Source organism: Pseudopipra pipra, chromosome 5 (genome assembly GCF_036250125.1).
Source record: "Pseudopipra pipra isolate bDixPip1 chromosome 5, bDixPip1.hap1, whole genome shotgun sequence".
NCBI classification, from domain to species: Eukaryota; Metazoa; Chordata; class Aves; order Passeriformes; family Pipridae; genus Pseudopipra; species Pseudopipra pipra.
This window is the reverse complement of record NC_087553.1, coordinates 21,389,149-21,409,754: the sequence shown is the minus strand read 5'-3', so window position 1 is coordinate 21,409,754 and position 20,606 is coordinate 21,389,149. Positions and strand designations below refer to the sequence as shown.

The 20,606-nt window shown below is 42.1% G+C and overlaps 1 protein-coding gene across 1 annotated transcript in view; it reads right to left on the bottom strand.

Moving 5' to 3' along the window:
- The window catches only part of CRY1 (cryptochrome circadian regulator 1), a 38,051-nt gene extending 20,387 nt beyond the window's left edge, over positions 1 to 17,664 (bottom strand). Inside the window, exon 1 of the mRNA XM_064654879.1 lies at positions 17,244 to 17,664. Within this exon, the coding sequence (XP_064510949.1) occupies positions 17,244 to 17,401 (158 nt within the window). The 5' untranslated portion in view covers positions 17,402 to 17,664. The remainder of the gene's footprint in view (positions 1 to 17,243) is intronic.
- Between the last annotated feature and the right edge of the window lie 2,942 nt (positions 17,665 to 20,606).

Genomic DNA, 20,606 nt, shown 5'->3' with positions numbered 1-20,606 from the left:
TCATAAAGGTATTATCCTTTAGTCATATACAAAAGAGCAGGAAAAAGTTCATGTTATTCAACTCTAGATACTTAAGTGAAGTAGCTGTGGGAGCTAACTAATCTCCTGCAAGGTTGCTCGACAGTCAATGGAGAAAAAAACCCAGCTCCCTGAGAGTGCAATTCAGGACTCCAGCATCTTTCGTAACTTCGCAAGAGCTGATCCACTTGTAAAAAATAAAACCAAACATGGACCATGATGTGGGCCACTTGGCTTTTTTTTCCTCTAATATTTACTACTGTTATAATCTTCAAGCCAAAAGCAGAGCTGTGACGAAGAAAGAACACAAGATACACCCAAGCCCACGTACAGCTGTAAAAACAGTTCTCAGAAAAGAAAAATAAAGATTCAATTCTTTGAGAATGGATGAAAGAAAGGACTCCAAGCTGAGTCCTTTTGGGTGAGTCTTCTTTGACCATAAGGAGTAAAGACCATTTCACATATGGAGTGGGACTAGAATATCAACTATAACAAGCAATACTGCTTTAATAAAACAACAAAATCATTTGAATCAGACCTAGCTCACACTGGACAGAAAGCCAGCATTTCCTTACATACCATCCCTCATTAATTTTTTTCCAACCGAACTACGTTTTCCAGGTTAACATTTCCCAAAGGAAGGAAACACACAATTTTTTTGTCCTATTCAAAAGATGTTCATAATCTTCCAGAGATTAAGGAAGCAGGGCAATAAATAGAATTACAACCTTGGACTTCTGGAGAGCTATTTTTGACCTCTTCAAGGACCTACCTGGAGGAAACCCATGGGTTAAGGCTCCAAAAGGTAGAGAGGTCTAAGGGAGCTGGTTAATATTCAAGCATCACTTCCCCCAAGCTAAGGACCAGTGCATCCCTATGAGTAAGAAATCAAGCAAAAGGTCAGGAGACCTGTATGGATGAGCAAGGAGCTTCTGGCAAAACTGAAACAGAAGGAGTAAGTTTATGGAATGTGGAAAAAGGGACAGGTCACTTGGGAGGAATATAGGCATGTTGTCAGAGTATGCAGGGATGTGATGAGGAATGCTAAAGTCCATTTGGAATTGAATCTAGCAAGGGATGTCAAGTCCAACAAGAAGGGCTGCTTCTACACCTTCCTATCTTTTGCTAAAAGTAGCAAACAGAAGACTAGGAAAACTGTGGGCCCATTGCTGAATGAAGTGGGTGACAAAGGATACAGAGATACAGAGAAGGCAGGGTTAATGAATACTTTCTTTGCTCAGCCTTTACTGCTAAGGCCAGCCCTCAGGAATCCCTGATTCTGGAGGCAAGAGCAAAAGTCTGGGGAAAGGAAGGTTTTTCCCTTGGTCAAGGAGGATCGGATTAGACAGCATTTAGTAAAACTTTACATCCACAAATCCATGGGCCCCGATGGGATGCACCCATGAGTGCTGAGGGAACTGACAGATGTTACTGCTAAACCAGTCTCCATCATCTTTGAAAGGTCATGGAGAACAGAAGAGGTGCATGAGGACTGGAGGAAAGCCCATGTCACTCCAGTCTTCAAAAAATGTAAGAAGGAGGACCCAGGAAACTACAGGCCAATTGGCCTCACCTCCATCCATGGAAAGGTGATGGATCAACTCATTCTGGATGCCATCTCTAAGCATGTGGAGGAAAAGAAGGTTATTAGGAATATTCAACACCGATTCCCTATGGGGAACTTATGCTTGACCAATCTGACAGCCTTCTATGAGGAAATGACTGGCTGGGTAGACGAGGGGAGAGTAGTGGATGTTGTCTATCTTGGCTTCAGCAAGGCATTTGCCACTGTGTCCCATAACATCCTCATGGCTAAGATCAGGAAATGTGGGCTGGGTTAGTGGACAGGGAAGTGGGTTGAGACCTGGCTGAACATGGGAGGACTGTAACCAGCAGCGCAGTCCAGCCAGAGGCCTGTAGCGAGCGGTGTTCCCCAGGAGTCACTCTACTGGGTCCACTCTTATTTAACGTACTCACCAATGACCTGGAAGAAGGGACAGAATGTACCCCCAGCAAGTTTGCTCACAATACAGAACTGGGAGGAGGGTCTGATACACCTGAAGGCTGTGTTGCCATTCAGCAGGACCTGAGCAGGCTGGAGAGATGGGCAGAGAGGAACTTAATTTAGTTCAACAAAGACAAGTGTAAGGCTGTGTAGGGAGGAATAACCCCAAGTACCAGTACAGGTTAGGTGTTGACCTGCTGGAAAGTAGCTCTGTAAAGAAGGACCTGGGATTCCTGGTGAACAGCTTATCCACAAGCCAGCAGTGTGCCCTTGTGACCAAGAAGGCCAATGGTACCTTGGGATGCACTAGGAAGAGCACTGCCAGCAGGTTGAGGGAGGTGACCTTCCACTCTACTCTGCCCTGATGAAGCCATGTCTGGAGTGCTGTGTCCAGTTCTGGGCTCACCAGTTCAAAAAAGAGAAGGAACTACTGGAGAGGGTCTGGTGAAGGAGTACAAAGGTGATGAGGGGATCAGAGCATCTCTCTTATGAGCAAAGGCTGAGAGAGCCGGGCCTGTGTAGCCCGGCGAAGAGACAACTGAGGGTAGATCTTATCAATGCATACAAACATGTTAAGGGAGGTGTCAAGAGGACGGGGCCAGACTCTTTTCAGCAGTTCCCAGTGACAGGGTATGGGGCAGTGAGCACACACTGAAACACAGGAAGCTCCACTTGAATAGGAGGAAAAGTTTTTTTACTGTGAAGGTGACAGATCACTGGAACAGGCTGCCCAAAGGAGTTGTGGAGTCTCCTTCTCTGGAGATATTCAAAACCCACCTGGACACATCCTGTACAAGCTGCTTTGGGTGAATCTGCCTTACTGGGGGGGGTTGGACTTGATGATCTCCAGAGGTCCCTTCAAACCCCAACCATTCTGTGATTCAGTGAAACAGCAATCTGTATTTGGTTCCTATTTTGTGAGCCATACATCACAGCAAATAGTGTATTTAGCTTCTAAAAAGTCTGGATCTTAACTTCACATTCAAAGGGCACCTATTACTCATCTAAACTATTCCCATATAACTAGAAACGAACATCTCAAATTACTTCATGTTACAAAGGTCAGCCTTCTGGTGATAGGAGACTAACAGACTAACAGCTTCCTAAATCTCTCTCCTCCAGTGTCTTCCATTCTTTAACATACATATTCTGTGTTTATTTTTTCCTAATCCTCTAATTCCAATCTGATAAATCAAAGTCTTTATTGTTTGACTTTAATTCCTTATGCTTACTCTTTCCAGAGTGAAACCGGTTGGATCCGCAAAGGAAAACCCAAGAGCAAACAAACTGTACTGGGGACAGCTGGGGAAATATTACCTAAGAGCAAATTACAAAACTAAGTTACTTGAGAATACAGACATGCTCATATATAAATAAATTGAAAACACCCTATTCTCATGTATTCAAGTTCTCTTATTTAAATGAACAGCTAATAAGGCTTGATGTAATTAAACCAGAGCTGGCCTGCTTTATAAAATAGTTCAGCCACGTTTTTTTGGCAATTTAAGCTGTCCATGAGAAAGTAACAGCTATGGCTTATTTCAAAAGAGCAAGCACGATAAGAGCACTCTAACAAGATAGTCTTGCAATCTGATTCCGAAGAACAGATTTTACACTGCCCTTTATTTAGTTTAATAAAACCGTTTTACTTTCCTTACATTAAAGTGACCTTTTTAAGGTTACAATTAGTGCTAGTAAAATTTTGCACAGTTTTAAGTTTCCTAGAAATGAAACAGTGTCTAAAATAAATATATTTCTCAACTACACTGTATAAATTGCAAGTCCTTAAGGTACAATTCCATCATCTCTGGCTTCCCATATCTGAAAAATCTATTAAACTAATAGAAGAGAATTAAGGATAGAGATGAAATCCTTTAGCAAGCACAGAAATTGGTAGAAAGCTTGGAAAACAGAAAAAAAAAATTATCCTGAAGGTATTCCTGGAAATCTTAATTAAAATTGACTGGTACCCGCCTTATGGTGATCAGACATTCAGCACTGTCTTAACTTTCCATTGCTACTCTTATGAATCAAAAGGCAAAAATATTCTGAACTGATCTTTCAGAACTGAAAGTAGTCATTTATACCTGAATACAAGGTAAACATGATCCAAATGTATTCAGGTTTTTGTGTAATCATGTAGAAAAAAAAAATTAAAAATCCCAAACAAATAACTGAAACACAGCTTTGTTTATCACACTGCGTAAACACCAAAAACCTCCACTTTGTCCCAAACTTCCTTAGTGTGTGGGTGGACTAATGGAGGTAACTTCATGCTGCAGGGGCCTTCCATCTCAAAGTCTAGAGCAGATGCAGATGATATACAGAGCTCAGTAATGTAAGTCCTGGAAAACAGGACTGAAGAAAAGCTCAAGACGTAACAGATGAAAAAATTCAAATAACCTCTAGATAAATGTGCTATCTTCATCTGCCAGAACTACTGCAGTTCTCTGAAATACTGAAGGTCAGGACCAACTGGAAGTGCTTCACTTGAAGTAACTAAATTGATCTTGAAGTTACATAGTACAGTTATGCAGAAGATTCTGATAACTAAAAAGTGAAATTCAGTCATCTCTGGAGAAGTCATAGTAGTTTAGATAAATAATTATTTTATGAAGAATGAAACCTTTACTATAAAAACTGTATTTTTGCATTTTCCCTGTCTACCTATTTCTTTCAGAAGACAAGAATGAATAACTAAAATTCACTTCCTGAACACCGGTGACAGATTTTTTTTATTATTTTATTGAAAGAATAAAGGTAGACAACTGGAGAATATAATTCTACACAGAATCACTGTATTTTTTTCCAGTTTGCTTGTTCCAGCATTAGAATTAATAGCAAAACAAAAGACACAGACAGGAACACTGCCAATTTGAAAATAAAAAAGGGGCAGGCTCCAAGCCCACCTTCCTGAAGGTGGATAAACTTTGTTGGACACAGAGTGGTTAACATAAGAGCAGTTGAATAGCAAGAGAAACTATTAGCATTCCAGAAAAGTAATAGTCATAGAATCATAGAAATACCCTGAGTTGGAAGGGAACTACAAGGATCACTGAGTCCAACTCCTGGCTCTGCACAGGACAGCCCCAAGAATCACACCATGTGCCTGACAGTGTTTTCCAAGCACTCCTTGAACTCTGGCAGGCTTGGTGCTGTGACCACTTCCCTGGGGAGTCTGTTCCAGTGGCCAAGAAAGAAAATTTTTAAGAAAAAGGGGCGGGGTTTTTTTGTTGTTGTTTTAACTCCAAAGTTATTTCTATAGACAGAATTGATAGGGGAAGATTTGTAGGTGCTGAACTCTGGAAACTTAATCACTGATTATAAATATTATGGCTATGCAGAACCTTCAAGCAAAAAGAGATGTTTCCCACTAGAGGTCAAACTGAATAAAACCAAACCTTATTTGCTTTAATCCCCCTACATCCAACCAACATGAAAAGGCAAGACCAAAGAGAGAGGGGAGGGTGAGGGAGAGGACGAGAGTCCACAAAGCCTGCAGCTTTCATTGTTACATATCTCATAACCTGATCATTTCCTTATAGCACTTTTAAGAAGTTTCAATATGAATCAACAAAAATAGTTCCGTAAAGTAGGTCGTTGCTGCAGCAACCAGGCGGCTGTTTGGACAACTCCCTGCCACAATGACCTACTTTTCCAGTTATACGTAACCATTGTAGTAAGAGCTGAATTTTCCTTCCCTATGGAGCTGCTCCAAGAGGATTCCTGCACCGCAGCCGAACTTTATTCCTAGCTGGGACAGAGAAACACTTCATTTGAGCAAGTACAAGCAGCAGGTCGGTTCTGCTCCTCTGTGTCATATTTAGAAGTGTTGGTGGCTAAAGGTTAAGTGAAACCTAATATGAGCTCAGAGTTCAAGAAGTATCAAGCCAGTGTTCAAAATTGGAGGAACTGATAAAGAATGGAAGGGAAAGGTGTGAAAAGGAACAGCAGCTCGTGAACAGCGTGTCCCCTGCCAGAGTCAACAGCTGGCATCAAACTTCAGCACAAACAGGCTGCTCCAACACCACCATTCAAGCACAGGCTAATGGACATGATCCTTCATTACAGGTCTAAATAACTAAATCTGCATAAAAGAAAAACCCTGGTGAATGGCAGGTAAAGCTAACATGTTTTTAAACCCTATTTAACCCTGCATGAGCTAGAGAGGGGAGATAAAGGTACCTTACAAATTTAGGAAGAAATGCTGACAATTACAAAATTTCCTGTTTCCTGTTGCTGTTAATAACTATTACCTTATGACAAAGGAAAAAAGATCACCAGTGCAAGTTTTCATTAAAGTATATCTTAAACCTATAAAGGAAATAATTATCTCTGTAGAAATAAGCCTGCAAGGCTTCAAACATCAGTCAGACTGACTTGTACTTAGGTGGTTTTTGATCAATTTATCCAACTCCAAGTTCAAAAGCTTTAATTGAAGGTAAAATGTAATAGCTACAAGAAGACTAACACTTCCAAGCAAAAAACCAACTCATTCCAAGAAAAGGTAAGCCAGGCATTACCATATAGTACACCCTAATTAAAACTCCAGTTAACAGAAAGATTCTGACAGATACAGCCCATTTGATAAAAGCAGAAAAACAAAGAACACAGAAAAGCTCTCCAAAGGTTACTTTACCTTACGTCTTCTTAAAACTTCTAAGTTCAGCAGGAAAAACTGCAATTAGTGACAATATGGTACAGAGAGTGGAAAAGCTTCTGAAATTACCTCCACACCTTCACTTGGGTACAAATCACTTATACTGAGATAACTGTTCCTAAAAATCTAATACTCTTCAAACAGAATATTTAAAACACCACCCAACCCCCCTAAAAATTATTTTTTACTTTACCACTGCACTTGACAAGCCCTAGAGCAGCAACTGCAAAGGCAGGATTCTGCAAGGAAGAAGGACTAGTAGAAGAAAAAAATTGTATAATTATGAAAAAACAGGAAAGGCTGCTGCTGCAAGAGCAACACATGATCACTAGTAACACTTCTCAATTTGAATGCATGACCTCCAGTGCCAAAAATGCAAGCTCCATTGTGCTGTCTCATATAGAAGTAGTAAAGAACTGGAGTAAAACTTTCAGTAAATGCAGCATTGAAGAACTTTGCCTTGTAAAACTAACACAGTATTTCAGTGTTGGCACTGAAAGAGACAGGTTGGAGGATTTATATCTAAAAGAATGCAGAAGGCCAAATTCTAAAATGTAATAATAGGAAGATTCACATTATCCCCCACAAACTCATTATTTTCCTCATGGCTTAGAAGAAAGATACATTATTCCTGAAATAAAGTACTTCTCACCAGTGTATTTACTGGCAACTAGCTTAGAGAAAGGAAATTTCAATTGAATGAAAAACCCCTACTCACTGAAGAACACCAGGAACTATATGATCAAAACCAATTTTATAGAGATCTCCTTAGATTAAGAAAGCCTTGAAATAAAAGAGGGAAATTCATCACAATTAAAGCTGAATAGTCAACATCACAGCAATTTACAACTTTTTGCTTTGTCATAAACTGAAGAAACTGCACATCAGTAGATGTTTCCAAGTCATACCAATGAAGGAGTATGCTGGAGAGAAAAAACTAAATATTAAAGTCTCTTATAGCAAGTCATTTAAAGAAGCATTCATAGGATTTAGGATATACTGTGTAATAGCAGTAAACAGCAAATAGCTCCCCTGTCTAAAAAGAAACAGATAAAGCACAGTAAACTAGATCTTATTAAGTCTGTTATCTACTGAAAAATAATGATGGAAAGTCACAGGAATTATCCCTAGGCAACCCAAATAAAACAAATAATTCAGATGCCATCCTTTGCTTGATCACCCTCATTAAGACTTGGATGGTTTCGACTTCTGGAGTTCACTCACAGCAAGACTTACAAAAACAAAGAACAAAACCAAAATGCAACCTCATCCCCAATCAAAGACCCTTCTGAAAACTGGATGGCAAAAAATTACTCTGCAGAATATTTTCTTTTAAATGCATGTCTCAGTTTGCAGATGTAGTCATGCTTTTCCCATGAGAGGGGAAACAGGAAAAAAACAATAGGCAATCTCTGCTGAAAGTTGGAATGTTTTCTTCTGCTTTAAGACTACTAGAAAAAAAAGAACTTGTTATTCTCTAGAATATGAAATATGAAGGAGAAAAAATGAAAAAAAATCACTTGATGCCACAAAATTTACAGACAGAAAATTTCAACTCAGAGGAAACTCATGAGAGAACACAGGAAAGACAACATTTACTCTATTCTTCAGCAAATCCAATATATTGGAAATCAAATTATTAACTACTTTCAATGCCAGTTGCTCTGTAAAATGTAGTTTCACAATTCTCTGTATGCTTCTCCAGTACTTCAGAACCGCAGAGATAGTGAAACCCAGGTAAAGCTTGTCATGACTTTCTGTACCTTCAGTGCACAACAAACTTGTAACCACGCAGACCACAACCATGTTTTATGGACTATGTAAGGCCTGAAGCAACAAGCAGCCCACGTGAACAAGTTATCTATTTATTTATTCCTCTTTCTGATTCAAGTTCCCCTCTCCTATTTCTGTTCCTTCAATCACTACTTTGCCCTCCTCCCCCCCTCCACTTGCAGCACAGTTTACCCTTCACCCTCAAGGTCAGTAGAACGCTGTCACTGAGAAACACAAAAAAACCCCAAACCTGCAAGCACTGAACTCCACAGGTTCCTTACTATAAAAAATAAAGCATTTCCTAGGTCATGGATTTCACACTTTGGATTGAAAACAGATAGAAAAACCCAAGTTTTCCTGTCAGGAATTGTTCCTAAGTAACCTGTGCTGTAGACATTTCATCTCCATCACTGAAGAATTAATAACATGTCTTCATACTTTATAACATCCCCATATGAGCTTAAACAGAATTTTTTCAACGTTTCTGGTTTTCGTTTTGAAGGGATAGGGACTTGTGTTCTGAAAGGATAAACTTATGGGGCAGGAACTTTACAGCCTTTACTTTTCAGGTCTGTGAAAGAGCCACAAACATCCTTATAGATGGTAGAGAAGAAATGCTTGTGAGTGAACAGGAAAGAAAATGCCTTCCTACAAATTACAAAACAGTGAGAAACAGTAAATTTCTAAAGCGGGCCTAGAAAACTTCCCTAGTTTAGCTGCAGGAGGAAGCAATGTATAACACAAAGGTGGATATCATCACATGCCTGTCAACACAGAAATTAGATTTGCAGGACACATCCTAACCAATGTTCAACCGTGTGAAATCCCGTCGATCACTGATAATCTGAATAGGTTTTGTTTTAGTGCAAGAAACTTGTTGCATTAGCACTTTTCAAAGAGATTATAAGCAACAGTTTGACACCTGAATTTACTTCTGAAACCCTGAGTATTATGAAATTCTTATTTCCTACCCAGGTTTACCAACATTGAATTTCAGACCTTTCAAATACTAATGCAATTTCTAAAAAAAGAATAAAAAAAGTACAGAATTTACAAAAACTATGCATATTTTAGGAAGTTCTGTTCACTGAAGCTCAGTTACTGTCTAAACTAATGCTAACAAAGCTTAAGTGTTCATTTTTATTATCTCCACCAAGAACTGGTATGCTCTCATATTTGTAACTGTTCCAAAAGCATAGACATACATGTAGACTTTTGCCACAGCCATCTCCACTCACACACTTGAACAGAACATTGAAATATTGACCTGTCCTTTCCAGTCTATCCTTCACCTCCGCTAAAGCTTTATTACCTTACAGAAAAAACATTTACACACACAAAACTCCAAAGCAATGAAAGCAAACGCTTTATAGTGACCTGAAAAACAAATGGAGGCTTCAGGGTCAGAAGAACATTGCAATTATAGTTCACCTCTTGACCCAGATTGCAAAGAACGGGGAAGCCAGAAGTACATAGAAGCACACAAATTAACCTTGCTCCACAATAAATTCAGAGTTCTGAGAAATCCAGTGAAATGTATTGCACCAGAATACGATGAAGTTCTTACTCTGGTAATCAAATCCAGTCCTTTCCTAGAGGTTACCAAAGGTACAGCTATTAAACCTGCTAAAATGTGATATGCAAATGAGTAAGCCCATGGAACACAAAGCCACGCACACTCACACTACTTACACAACTGACTCATGATCAAGTTCACTTTTGCCTTTTTAGGTCACTATGGGAAGGTCACAAAATTCCTTGAAGCAAAGAGTTTCTTTCAATATGCAAATAAATACATCACAGACTTTAGTGTGACTTCTACACTGAAAAAATGGCCGACTTTGCCGGCAGCTTGACCTTCCTCCTATCACAGGTTATATAACTAACCTGAAAACCTGCCAGCCACTGAGACAGAGCATGGAAAAGAATCACTTTTGAAAATAAAGGCTTCCAATCTGTAGATAAACTGCAAGAAACCAAAAAGTTCAGGCAGTATGCAATGATAAACAGGCTTTTCTGCAATACTTGCATAGTATGTTTAAAGAGTAGCTTGCATTGGTAGGAATAAAGACATTTTCATAAACTGGAGGAGAATATACTTTACTGCATTAAAATGGCCAAAAGAGAATGATAATATATAAAATAACTTGCTTTGAACAATTGTTGCAGAATTCATTGACACTGCTACATACTGATCAGTTAAGGAAAAAAAAATAAAATTCTGTATTCTTGATTGCCTAAATACAGCTGCTTTCACATTCACCACAGACAGTGTTTGTTGGGGGTTATCACTCTCCTGTTTTGTGACCAGAGCAGGTAACATTGCAAGTTGCAGACAGAATACCTTCCCCTACTCAAATAAAGAATGTGATCTATTGATACTTAAGTAAAATAAAAATAGATTACTTGTCCCGAAAGAAGACTGGAATAATACTATTCAGTTGTTTCAAAACTACATTTCTCCCTTGGTACTCAAAGTCCACACACTACTTTTAGATATTAGGAACTACCCAGGTCTTCTCTTGATATCCACAAATGCAGAGATTAGTGATGTAAAACCAGTGTCTAAAACCTCAGAACTTCTTACCTAAGGAATTAAGATTCCTTCAAGACCAACCTTGCAGTCAAAAAAAGCAAATTGTAAAAATGCTCACTTGAATTCTTCTGGTCTATAGTAACTGCTATTTGCAAAAAACAACTTACTGAACACTTGGTATAAAATTGGATTTGCAGTACCACTTGCTCCCTCTAGACCAACCAGCCTAGTCTTCTGTCCAATTTAATAATAGTTACATTACAGAATCTGGTGATACAAGATCCTTCACCAAAATAAGGAAACAAGCACAGTGCAATTTCTCAGCTAGCAGGCTTATTTCTCACATTCTGACAGTTTGACAAAAAATAAATTGTGCCTTTTCCATAACACAGCAAAAAGGCCAACACTTATTTTCAACAATATAACTTCGAAGGGTGTCAACAAATGGCAAGCCACAGAAGAAACCAATAATCCTCTTCCAAAAACCAGCCGGTGGTTAATACACACATGAGCAACGCAGGCCACGGTTACATGGCCACTGTAATCTGGCTCAAATCCACACTGCCACTGAAAGAAATGCAACCTGCCCTTCCCATTCTTCACCTCTTCACCACTACTACTGTGACCTTTTTGCTGGCACAGTCTACCACAGAGCTAATCCCACCAAAACTGGTAATTAATCTCTTTTGGACAGATTGATGAGCTGAAGTGGCTCACCACAGGGCTGTGTGCTATCATAAAAGGGTGGAACCAACCCTTTCATCAACAACGCGGGATTAAACCCATGAGGACGTACGTCAGTGTGCTTCAGTGACGTACTTTGTAATAGGACTCGATCATATAACACGAATTATAGAGGGAATCACTGAACTGAGGGCATCCCATCACAACATGCAACTCTGAGAAGTAGCTACAGATTTTTTACAGATTATTCACCCTCAATTTAGTGGGCTGGTTGGACAGAAGTACTCCAAGTGGCACACACTGCACTACAGGTGAAGCTACTCATTAAAGGGTATCATGGATTGTATTGGGTTTGCATGGCCAGGTTTTGGTAGCAGGGAGGTCACATGAGTGGCTTCTGTGAGAAGCTGATGGAAACTTCCCAAATGTCTTTCAAGGCCAATGCCAGACAGCCCCAACACAGACCTGCCGCTGGCCAAGGTAGCGCCTCTGGGGTAACATATTTAAGAAGGGGAAAATGTTACTGCTCAGGAGCAATTGCAGCCAGAGGGGAGTGAGAATATGTGACAGGAACAACTCTGCAGACACTCGGGTCAGGGAGAGAGGAGGGTAAGGAGGTGCTCCAGGTGCCAGAGCTGAGATTCCCCTGTAGCCCATGGTAAAGACCACGGTGGGGCAGGCTGTCCCCCTGCAGCCCACAGAGGTCCATGGTGGAGCAAATATCCACTTGCAGTCCATGGAGGTCCCTACACTGCCCAAGGGAGGCTGTGACCCTGTGGGAAGCCAGTGCTGGATGAGGCTCCCAGCAGGACCTGTGGACCCGTGCAGGGCAGAACCCACACTGAAGCAGGTTTGCTGGCAGTACTTGTGACCCCAGAGGGGGCCCAACACTGGACCAGTCAGTTCCTGAAGGGTGGAACCCTGTGGAAGGGACCGATGTTGGAGCAGTTCATGAAGAACTGTAGCCCATAAGAAGCGCTCACACTGGAGAAGTTTGTGGAGGACTGTCTTCCCTGGGAGGGATCCCACACTAGAGCACAGAAGAGTGTGAGGAGTCCTCCCCTCCAAGGAGGAAGGTGCAGCAGAGACAAAGTGTGATGAACTGACCAAAATCCCCATTCCCCATTCCCCATCCCCCTGTGTTGCTGGGGGATAGGAGGTAGAGAAAATCAGAGCAAAGTTGAGCCCAGGAAGAAGGGAGGGGTGGGAGAAACGTGCTTTAAGAATTCAGTTTATTTTTCATTAACCCATTCTGATTTGATTGGTAATAAATTAAGCTAAATTAATAAACTTTCCCTGTGATGGTAATTGCTAAATGACCTCTCCTTGTCCTTATCTTAACCCACAAGCCTTTCATTGTATCTTCTCTTCCCTATCCGACTGAGGAGGGGAGTGACAGAGAGCCTTTGGTGGGTTTGATGTTAAATATTTCATAAATCAAATAGATTTTCATCATAAGTGCTACAGCATGAAAAGAAACTTAAAGAGATGTCTTTAGCAGGGAAGTCATAAATATTTCAGTGCACTCCTTTTTACATACCAAGCATGTCACCAAAATTAATAAGTATAATACACAAATTTTGCCTGCCTGAAGTACAGATGTGAAACTGAAACTACTCACAGAATAATTTTGTTTACAAACTTTCTCCACCAGTTTTCTATCCAAACAAACAGGACAAATCATAGCTACATAAGATGAAACTATAGGCATATTTTCAAAACGAGACACACAAAATAGAAAAATTAAATAGATACTACTAAAGGATGTCTAAGTATTAATTTTTTAAAACAAGTTCCAATTTCCATGAATTGCAGTGATTGTCCTGGAAATAAAACTCCTTTTTTTTTTCTTTTTGCTCAGGTTTTCATTTTTAATATGCTTGAAATACAAGTGTAAAAAAAACAAAAAAAGCACAGCTTTTCTTTCTCCTAAATCAGTAGCAATATATGCCACAACAGCAGCTAACTTGGCAGGATGTTGAACACATCAATATTCTCAAAAAACCTAATAGATATACAAAATAAATGTTATTACTCTTACTTTAGAAGTGAAATTTGTTCTCTTCAGGAATGATTAAAAAAAGAAATACAAGGATTGGCAAGATCAGACTATCCATCTTTACAAAATCAATTTCTGCTCACCAGCATTTTAACTAACATATCAAAGACATACATACACAGTCAAAAAGACAAACTAAAAGTAGTAAATTATTACCCAAAGTAAATTCTTATGCAGCAACTAACAGAATGTTTGCATTTCTTTTCAAGTATTGTGATCAATTGCCACTCTCTACTAAAACCAGGGCTAAATGAAACCCTTCCCTAAGTGATTTTGCAAAACATGAGATCCCGTTCTCCTTAATATGGAAAAGTTTGTGAGCACAAACAAATTTTTTCAGAAGTAGGTAATGGTTACTTGTTGGAGTATGCAAGTTACATTCTTTGTCTACTCTGTTGACACAATTAGATGTGAGCTAATTCTGGTGCCAAATTTTAATGGCAATTGACAAAACTTTCTTTAAGAGAGCGTTAGCTTGATTTTCCATTTAATATCTCCCTCTACCATTTCTCCATCACTTTTTACTGCACTGAATAACTTCTCTCTCTCAGGTGTTGATCTGTGAACAACACTGTGAACTCATTACATAGAAAAAACATGTCTCAACAAAAGCACATCTTGATCTATGTGACAACTTGAAAAAAGGAACAATAAGAAGAAGCAGAACAGAACTAGGAAAAAAACCGAAGTGAGTTGAGGGAGGCCCTGGCATTTGTTACGTAGCATTCATGAATTTAGAACAGGTAGGCTGAATGCCAGGAGAAAGGAGGTCAGTAAGACCATGTGACTGCTTAGTAATTAGACTTGCACAATAGTGCAATTACACAAAAATATTAGTTCACAATTGTTACATGACTGTTTAAAAAGTTAATCAGAAAGCACCTCTGTACTAAAGGTTGCTATTTGCCAGATTTAACACATACTTGTTAAAATGAACTGTAACTTGTGACTCTGCAGAGTTTACCCTAACAAGAAACTAAACCTTCTGGTTTATTGTATGCTTTCACCATTTTTCCTCATATCCATTGTGTTAGTCATACTTTGACAGAGAAGATTTTTGCCAAGGGCACTAGGACCATACACAGACCAGAACGTAAACTCTTGGTGTCAATCAACTCAAATTAGGAAAGGACCAACGTAAATTCACACCAGGAGATTAAATTTGACTCATGTTCCTAATGCTGAAGGGCTTCTGCTCCTAGTCTCAGCTAAAATGTTTTTAACTAATTCAACACACTACTCCACAGACATGTAAGCAAGGATCTTGCTTACGGTCATCAAGTGACCAAAAACATAAAATGCTTGATCATTAATTACAAGTGTGAAATGAGACTGGCAAACCAAAAAACTGCATCATAAGTCTTGTGTATACATTCTGTGAATATTTGTGTTTGCATTGGTTAAAAATAAACTCAAACTACTGGAACCTAAAATGGATTCATACCAAACTAGTAACTGTTCATTTAAATATAAATTTATTAAGAACCACCGTAATAAACATACAGCTTTAGCAGCCAGTTAGTCTATAAAGTTATTGTACTTTTAAACTTGAAAAAAACCTGAAGATCTCACAAAAGCAGGCTATGCAGGCAGCAAGATTTTCTACTCAAATCCATGTGCAGCATGTGCCTCGAGGACATTTGAGCCCCAGGAGATCATCTGAACTGCTTTGGATAGGGGAGTTGTAATTTACCCAAAAATTCAGTCCCTCTAACCAGCAACTAAAAAAAGGTGGTTTTCTTCAAATGCAAAATGCAGTGGAGGGACTAGCTGTCTTTTAGAACAGCAAGAACACTGTTAAAGTAAAACAACCAGCAAATATATCACACAGAAACATACTCAAGGACTGTATTAGCTAATGATCATATTCCATAGTCATTGAAGAACCATGGAAATAGCACTCAAGACATGAACTTCCTTCTGCTGATATCAAAGTTCGCATTTGTCTATCATTCACTAGCTCAGAGAATGTAACCAAAAACTGTTTAGCATTTCAACTGCAAAGCACATTAGAGACATATGGAGTATTATTAAGACGTGATTTCCTTAACACTTTAAAATTTGTGCCAATTGCCCACATTCTTTTAAAACTTAAGTAGCTGTTCATGCTTTGTCCACAAAACTAAGACCTCTAAGCTTCTTTATGAAGTCAAAATGTTATTAAAAAAAAACTTATCCCCTTCAAAACTAAAACAATTAAAAGTCTCTATAAAAGAAATGTACAACAATGAACCTCAGAGAAGGAAAGTATTTAACAATTATTATTCTTCAGTGGTATGAACATTATTTTTGTCAGTGAAAATGGAATAACCACCAAGTTAAACTCCACAGAAGACATTTTTAGTATTTCTATCTCCTGAAAACCAGAAATAGGACCACAAAAAAACTTCTCAAAATGTGAAAAAACCACCAAAACCTCCAAAGGCAAGTTACTTTGTTGGTAAGTTATTTAATGACCTGGGATACAAATTAATTAAATCTCAAAGAAATAATCCTTGAAGTGAACTGAAACCCATACTGAAACGTATCTAAACTTTGTAACTCTTCTATGATGTAATGTTAAGCCAAGTTTCATTGTGCTTGTTCCATAATTAGGCAATCATAGCATCATAGTCTGGGCAGGCTAAGTTCACAAGCATTTCATGTTCCTGACACCAGATGGATAGACACAAACTCTCCTGCACTATCAACCCTTTGAAAAGGGTAACAATTTTCAGATCCTTAGTGATGTTTTAACTAACTTCACATGACAAGCATGCCCAGAAGTCCCTTTAACCTCTGCCTTACTATGGCACACATTTAGTGTGGGAGCACGAGTCACAACTCCACAGTAAAGTTCATTTCTGTATTCAGTAGGAGGATTGAAGGTGTAGGAAGAGATCTGCATGCTCCAGAAAGGAACAGTGCACACCAAATCTGCCAGAGCTCGAGAAGCGTTTGGGCATCGATCTCAGGCATATGGTGGGATTCTTGGGGCTGTCCTGTGCAGGGCCAGGAGCTGGACTCTGTGATCCTTTTGTGTCCCTTCCAACTCAAGATATTCTTCCCTGCAGGAACGCTATTCTGAGAAATTGCTTTTTGAGCTAAGCGAGCAGTTTCACAGCTTTTCCGGGACGGAGTCACCCTGGGGCTGGCGAAGTCGCCCTGGAGTTCCCGGCTACCCAGAGGTCCCGAGACAGCGCAAGGCCTCCGGGCTGCTCCCCACGGGACCTTCCTCCCGGCAGCAGCGGGCGAGGGACCGGGAACAAGGACCCCCTTCCCCGGGAAACCACAGCCCTCCGGCCCCGCACCGCCCGGCTCCTTCTGGCCGCTCCCTGGCCGGGCGCCGCGGTCCGGGCGGGCGCAGGGCCGGATACGTAACAGCGGCGGGGCCGCGGGGAGGGCGCCGGGCAGGGGAAGCCGGCGCTGGCGGCGGCCCAATCGGCCGCGGAGGGGAGGGGATGGTGGGGAGGCAGCGTGACCGCATACATAACGCGGGGATTAGGGCCCCGCGGCGCCCCGCACTCACCGCCACCTGTTGATGCCCACGTTGGAGGAGCCGGCGAACCAGGGGTCCAGGATGTAGACGCAGCGCACCGTGTCGGCGCCCTGGATGCATTCCCGCAGCGCCGGGTTGTCGTGGAGCCGCAGCCCCTTGCGGAACCAGTGTACGGCGTTCACACCCATGCCGGGCGCGGGCGCTCAGCGGGAACCGCCGCCGCCCGCGGGGCCGCTCATGGCCCGGCGCCGCCGGGCGAGCACGGACGGGCGGACGGGCGGCCCGCGGGGCCTCGCTGCGGGCGGTTCTAGGACCCGGCGGACACGGCGGGAGCGGCCGCCCAGCGGGGACGCATCACCCCGCGGGGCCCCCGCGCCGGGGAGAGCGGGGCCGAAGGGAGGGAGGGAGCGCTGTGTCCGGCGGTGGCTGCGGGGCGGCGAGCGCGCCGTGCCCAAGGAAAGCGCGTCCGTGCCGATGCGGCCGCCGCCTCCTCGCCGCTCGCCCTGTGACTGCGCCGGGCGCGGGGCTGCGCCGGCCGCTCCGCCCCGCCCCCCGCCGCCCATTGGCCGACGGCGCCCCCACGTGACCGCCGGCCCTCACGTTTCTGAGGTGTGTTCGGTACCGCCGGCCCCGCGGGGTCGAACGGCTGGACCGGGCGGGCCCGCGCCCGCGCCGGCTCGGGAGGCGGCCCGCAGAGCCCGCGATCCCGGCGGGAATCCCACCTGTCGGAGCGGCGCGGGGCCGGCGGGCCGCGGTGGGAGGGCGGAGACCGCGGGCTGGCCCCCCCCCGCGGGTCGGGGCGGCGGGACCCGGATGAGCACGGGGCCGCGAGGCGGCTCTTGGTGGCGCCGGTTCCTGCCGGGACGCGCCCGCGTGCGCGCGCCCGCCGGCCTGTTATGTATAGCGCCCCGCGCGCGCCCGCGGCGGCGGCGCGGCCCCGCTCACAGCCCCGGGCGGTGCCACCGATCCCAACGCACCACGTCCCATCCCATCCCATCCCGCGGGAAACAGGCGGGGCGCTTATATAAGCGTGTGCGTAGGGAGCAGATGTTGGACTGGAGGATCTCCAGAGGGTCCTTCCAGTTCCGTGATTCTGTGAAACAGGCCGAGGTCTCGGTGCCTGCTGCAGCCGTGAGGGGCTGGGCAAAAGTGCTGGACAGGAACCCCCGGGCAAGAGAGAGCGGCTCGGCCGTGCGGTGCTGCCACAACCAAACACACTTGAAAGCAGCAGAATGAGTTGTCTCTCCAGCGCTGTATCTAAACTCATTATCAGTAAATGGTGAATATCTCACGTCTTTTAATTACAGAGCTCAAAACACGGTCTGTGTGCTGCCTACGCAGCAGGTTTCCCTGTACCTGCTCCGGGGTTACTCGGGGCACGGCCAGCAGCTGATGGAGGCATCGCACTGATAGGACTCAGTAGAGCCATTGCGAGTCTTTACAGGACAGCTGTGGATTGCAACTCAAATCTACAGCTTCCAGGGTGTTCACAGACAAGTGGGTACTACCAGCAAGTGTTGTCATTAGAAATAATGTCTCACGGAAAAGACAGAGGACTCTCATCAGCAGTACTGACTTTTCTTGCCCTCCGGAACAACCAGACCAGTGCAGTACTTTAAGAACTGTAGTTTTTCTTTCTCCTAAAATATTTTTTCTGCTAAGATACACAGAAAGTATATGTCAAGTCAACAAAGTCCCTTCACACTTTTCTTTCCTCACTTTGAATGACTTAATAAACAGCGTAACAGAATCACAGAATCATTTAGCTTGGAAAAGACCTCTAAGGATCATCAAGTCCAATCTTTGACCGATCTCCTTGTCAACTAGACCATAGCACTAAGTGTCATGTCCAGTCATCTCTTGAATACCTCCAGGGATGGTGAGTCCACCACCGCCCTGGCCAGTCCATTCCAATGTTTAACAATTCTTTCTATGAAGAAATTCTCCCTGATGTCCAACCTGAACCTCCCCTGGTGCAGTTGGAGGCTCTGTCACTAGTTGCTGGGAGAAGAGGCTGATCCCCACCTGGCTACAAGCTCCTTTCAGCAGGTTGAAAATGTCATCAATGGTCAAGGTATGATAGCAGCAAAGGACCCAGCCATGATTAGAATCCCTTTCTATTTGGTCTTACACAAAATTTCTTTCTAAAAAGTATGGAGGCTGAACAGTTCTGAAGCACTGACTTTAACAATAGCATAAAATATAATGAGTTTTTCAATTATTACTTTGTTATATGTAGAACATCATATTCCACAGCTCATCATTCTGGTCCAAGAAGAATATATGGGATCCTGTCATATACACCCTTCCTGCAACTCAAAAGCTGGAACAGTTTGGGGCATTGTAAAGTTGAACATTCTTTTCTCAACTAATAAAAATTACATTGTTACATGCTTGGTTTTTGTTTAATTTTTATCCTCAATGAATGCCAAACATTGGGTATATAATTGTCAAAGAAATAAAATAGAGGAAGAAAATTTGGTTGTTAATGACCACCATCTATCAGACTCATTTGAATTCTGTAATTTTTGAGCACATTGAAGAAGTAGAGTCCTTATTTTCAAGGAAAGCCACCTCACAATATAGTTTTTATTTCAACTTTTAAACTACTCATTCATACTCTTTATGTTCCCTGCTAGCCTCCCACAAGGCTGCCACACTGAAGATGGCCCTGAATAAAATCCAGCATCAATCAATCTGCCTTTGAGGGAATACTGAGGTGGAAGCAGCCCTTCCTCACTAGACCTTATGGCTTCATAAGCAAATTGCAACCATGAAAACCATCACTCTGTAAGCTGTTTGTTGCTACAGGCTAAATAACAACTGTAGTATATCATTAGCATATCATTATGTCAAAACACTATTTGGCTCTAGCCATACCTTCTATGCTAGACAGTTTGTTCTTGATTTAGAAGTGGAAGGAAGGTGAAGAATGTATTAATTAAAATGTCTAATCTCAAGGGAAGAGTCTCTCCAAGTTAGTTGGAAAAGAAAATAGAATCACAGTTAATCAAGGAACTCATAAAAGTAAACCTCACTACTGTGTTCTCTTGTGAATAACTTATTTTTTAACAATTGCTAATTTAGCTAATTTAGCCCAGACAGTGATTGCAAAAATCAAGAGAGTGGGGAGCAATTAGAAGGGAAAAAGGATAACATGAAGACATGAAGCAACAAAAACATAAAAAATCAAATATCCAATACATTGTGTATTACAAATTGGAAGCAATTTTTAGATGCTTGTTTTTTACATTTTATGCAATTATATTTACATTGTTAACTGCTCTTGAAACAGCTATTATGCAGGAGACAAAGCCTGAACCGGGTTCCTACATCACGGTTTCTTTCAGTAGCAGTTCTTCAACTGATCTTTTTCTCAGATGCAATACAGAT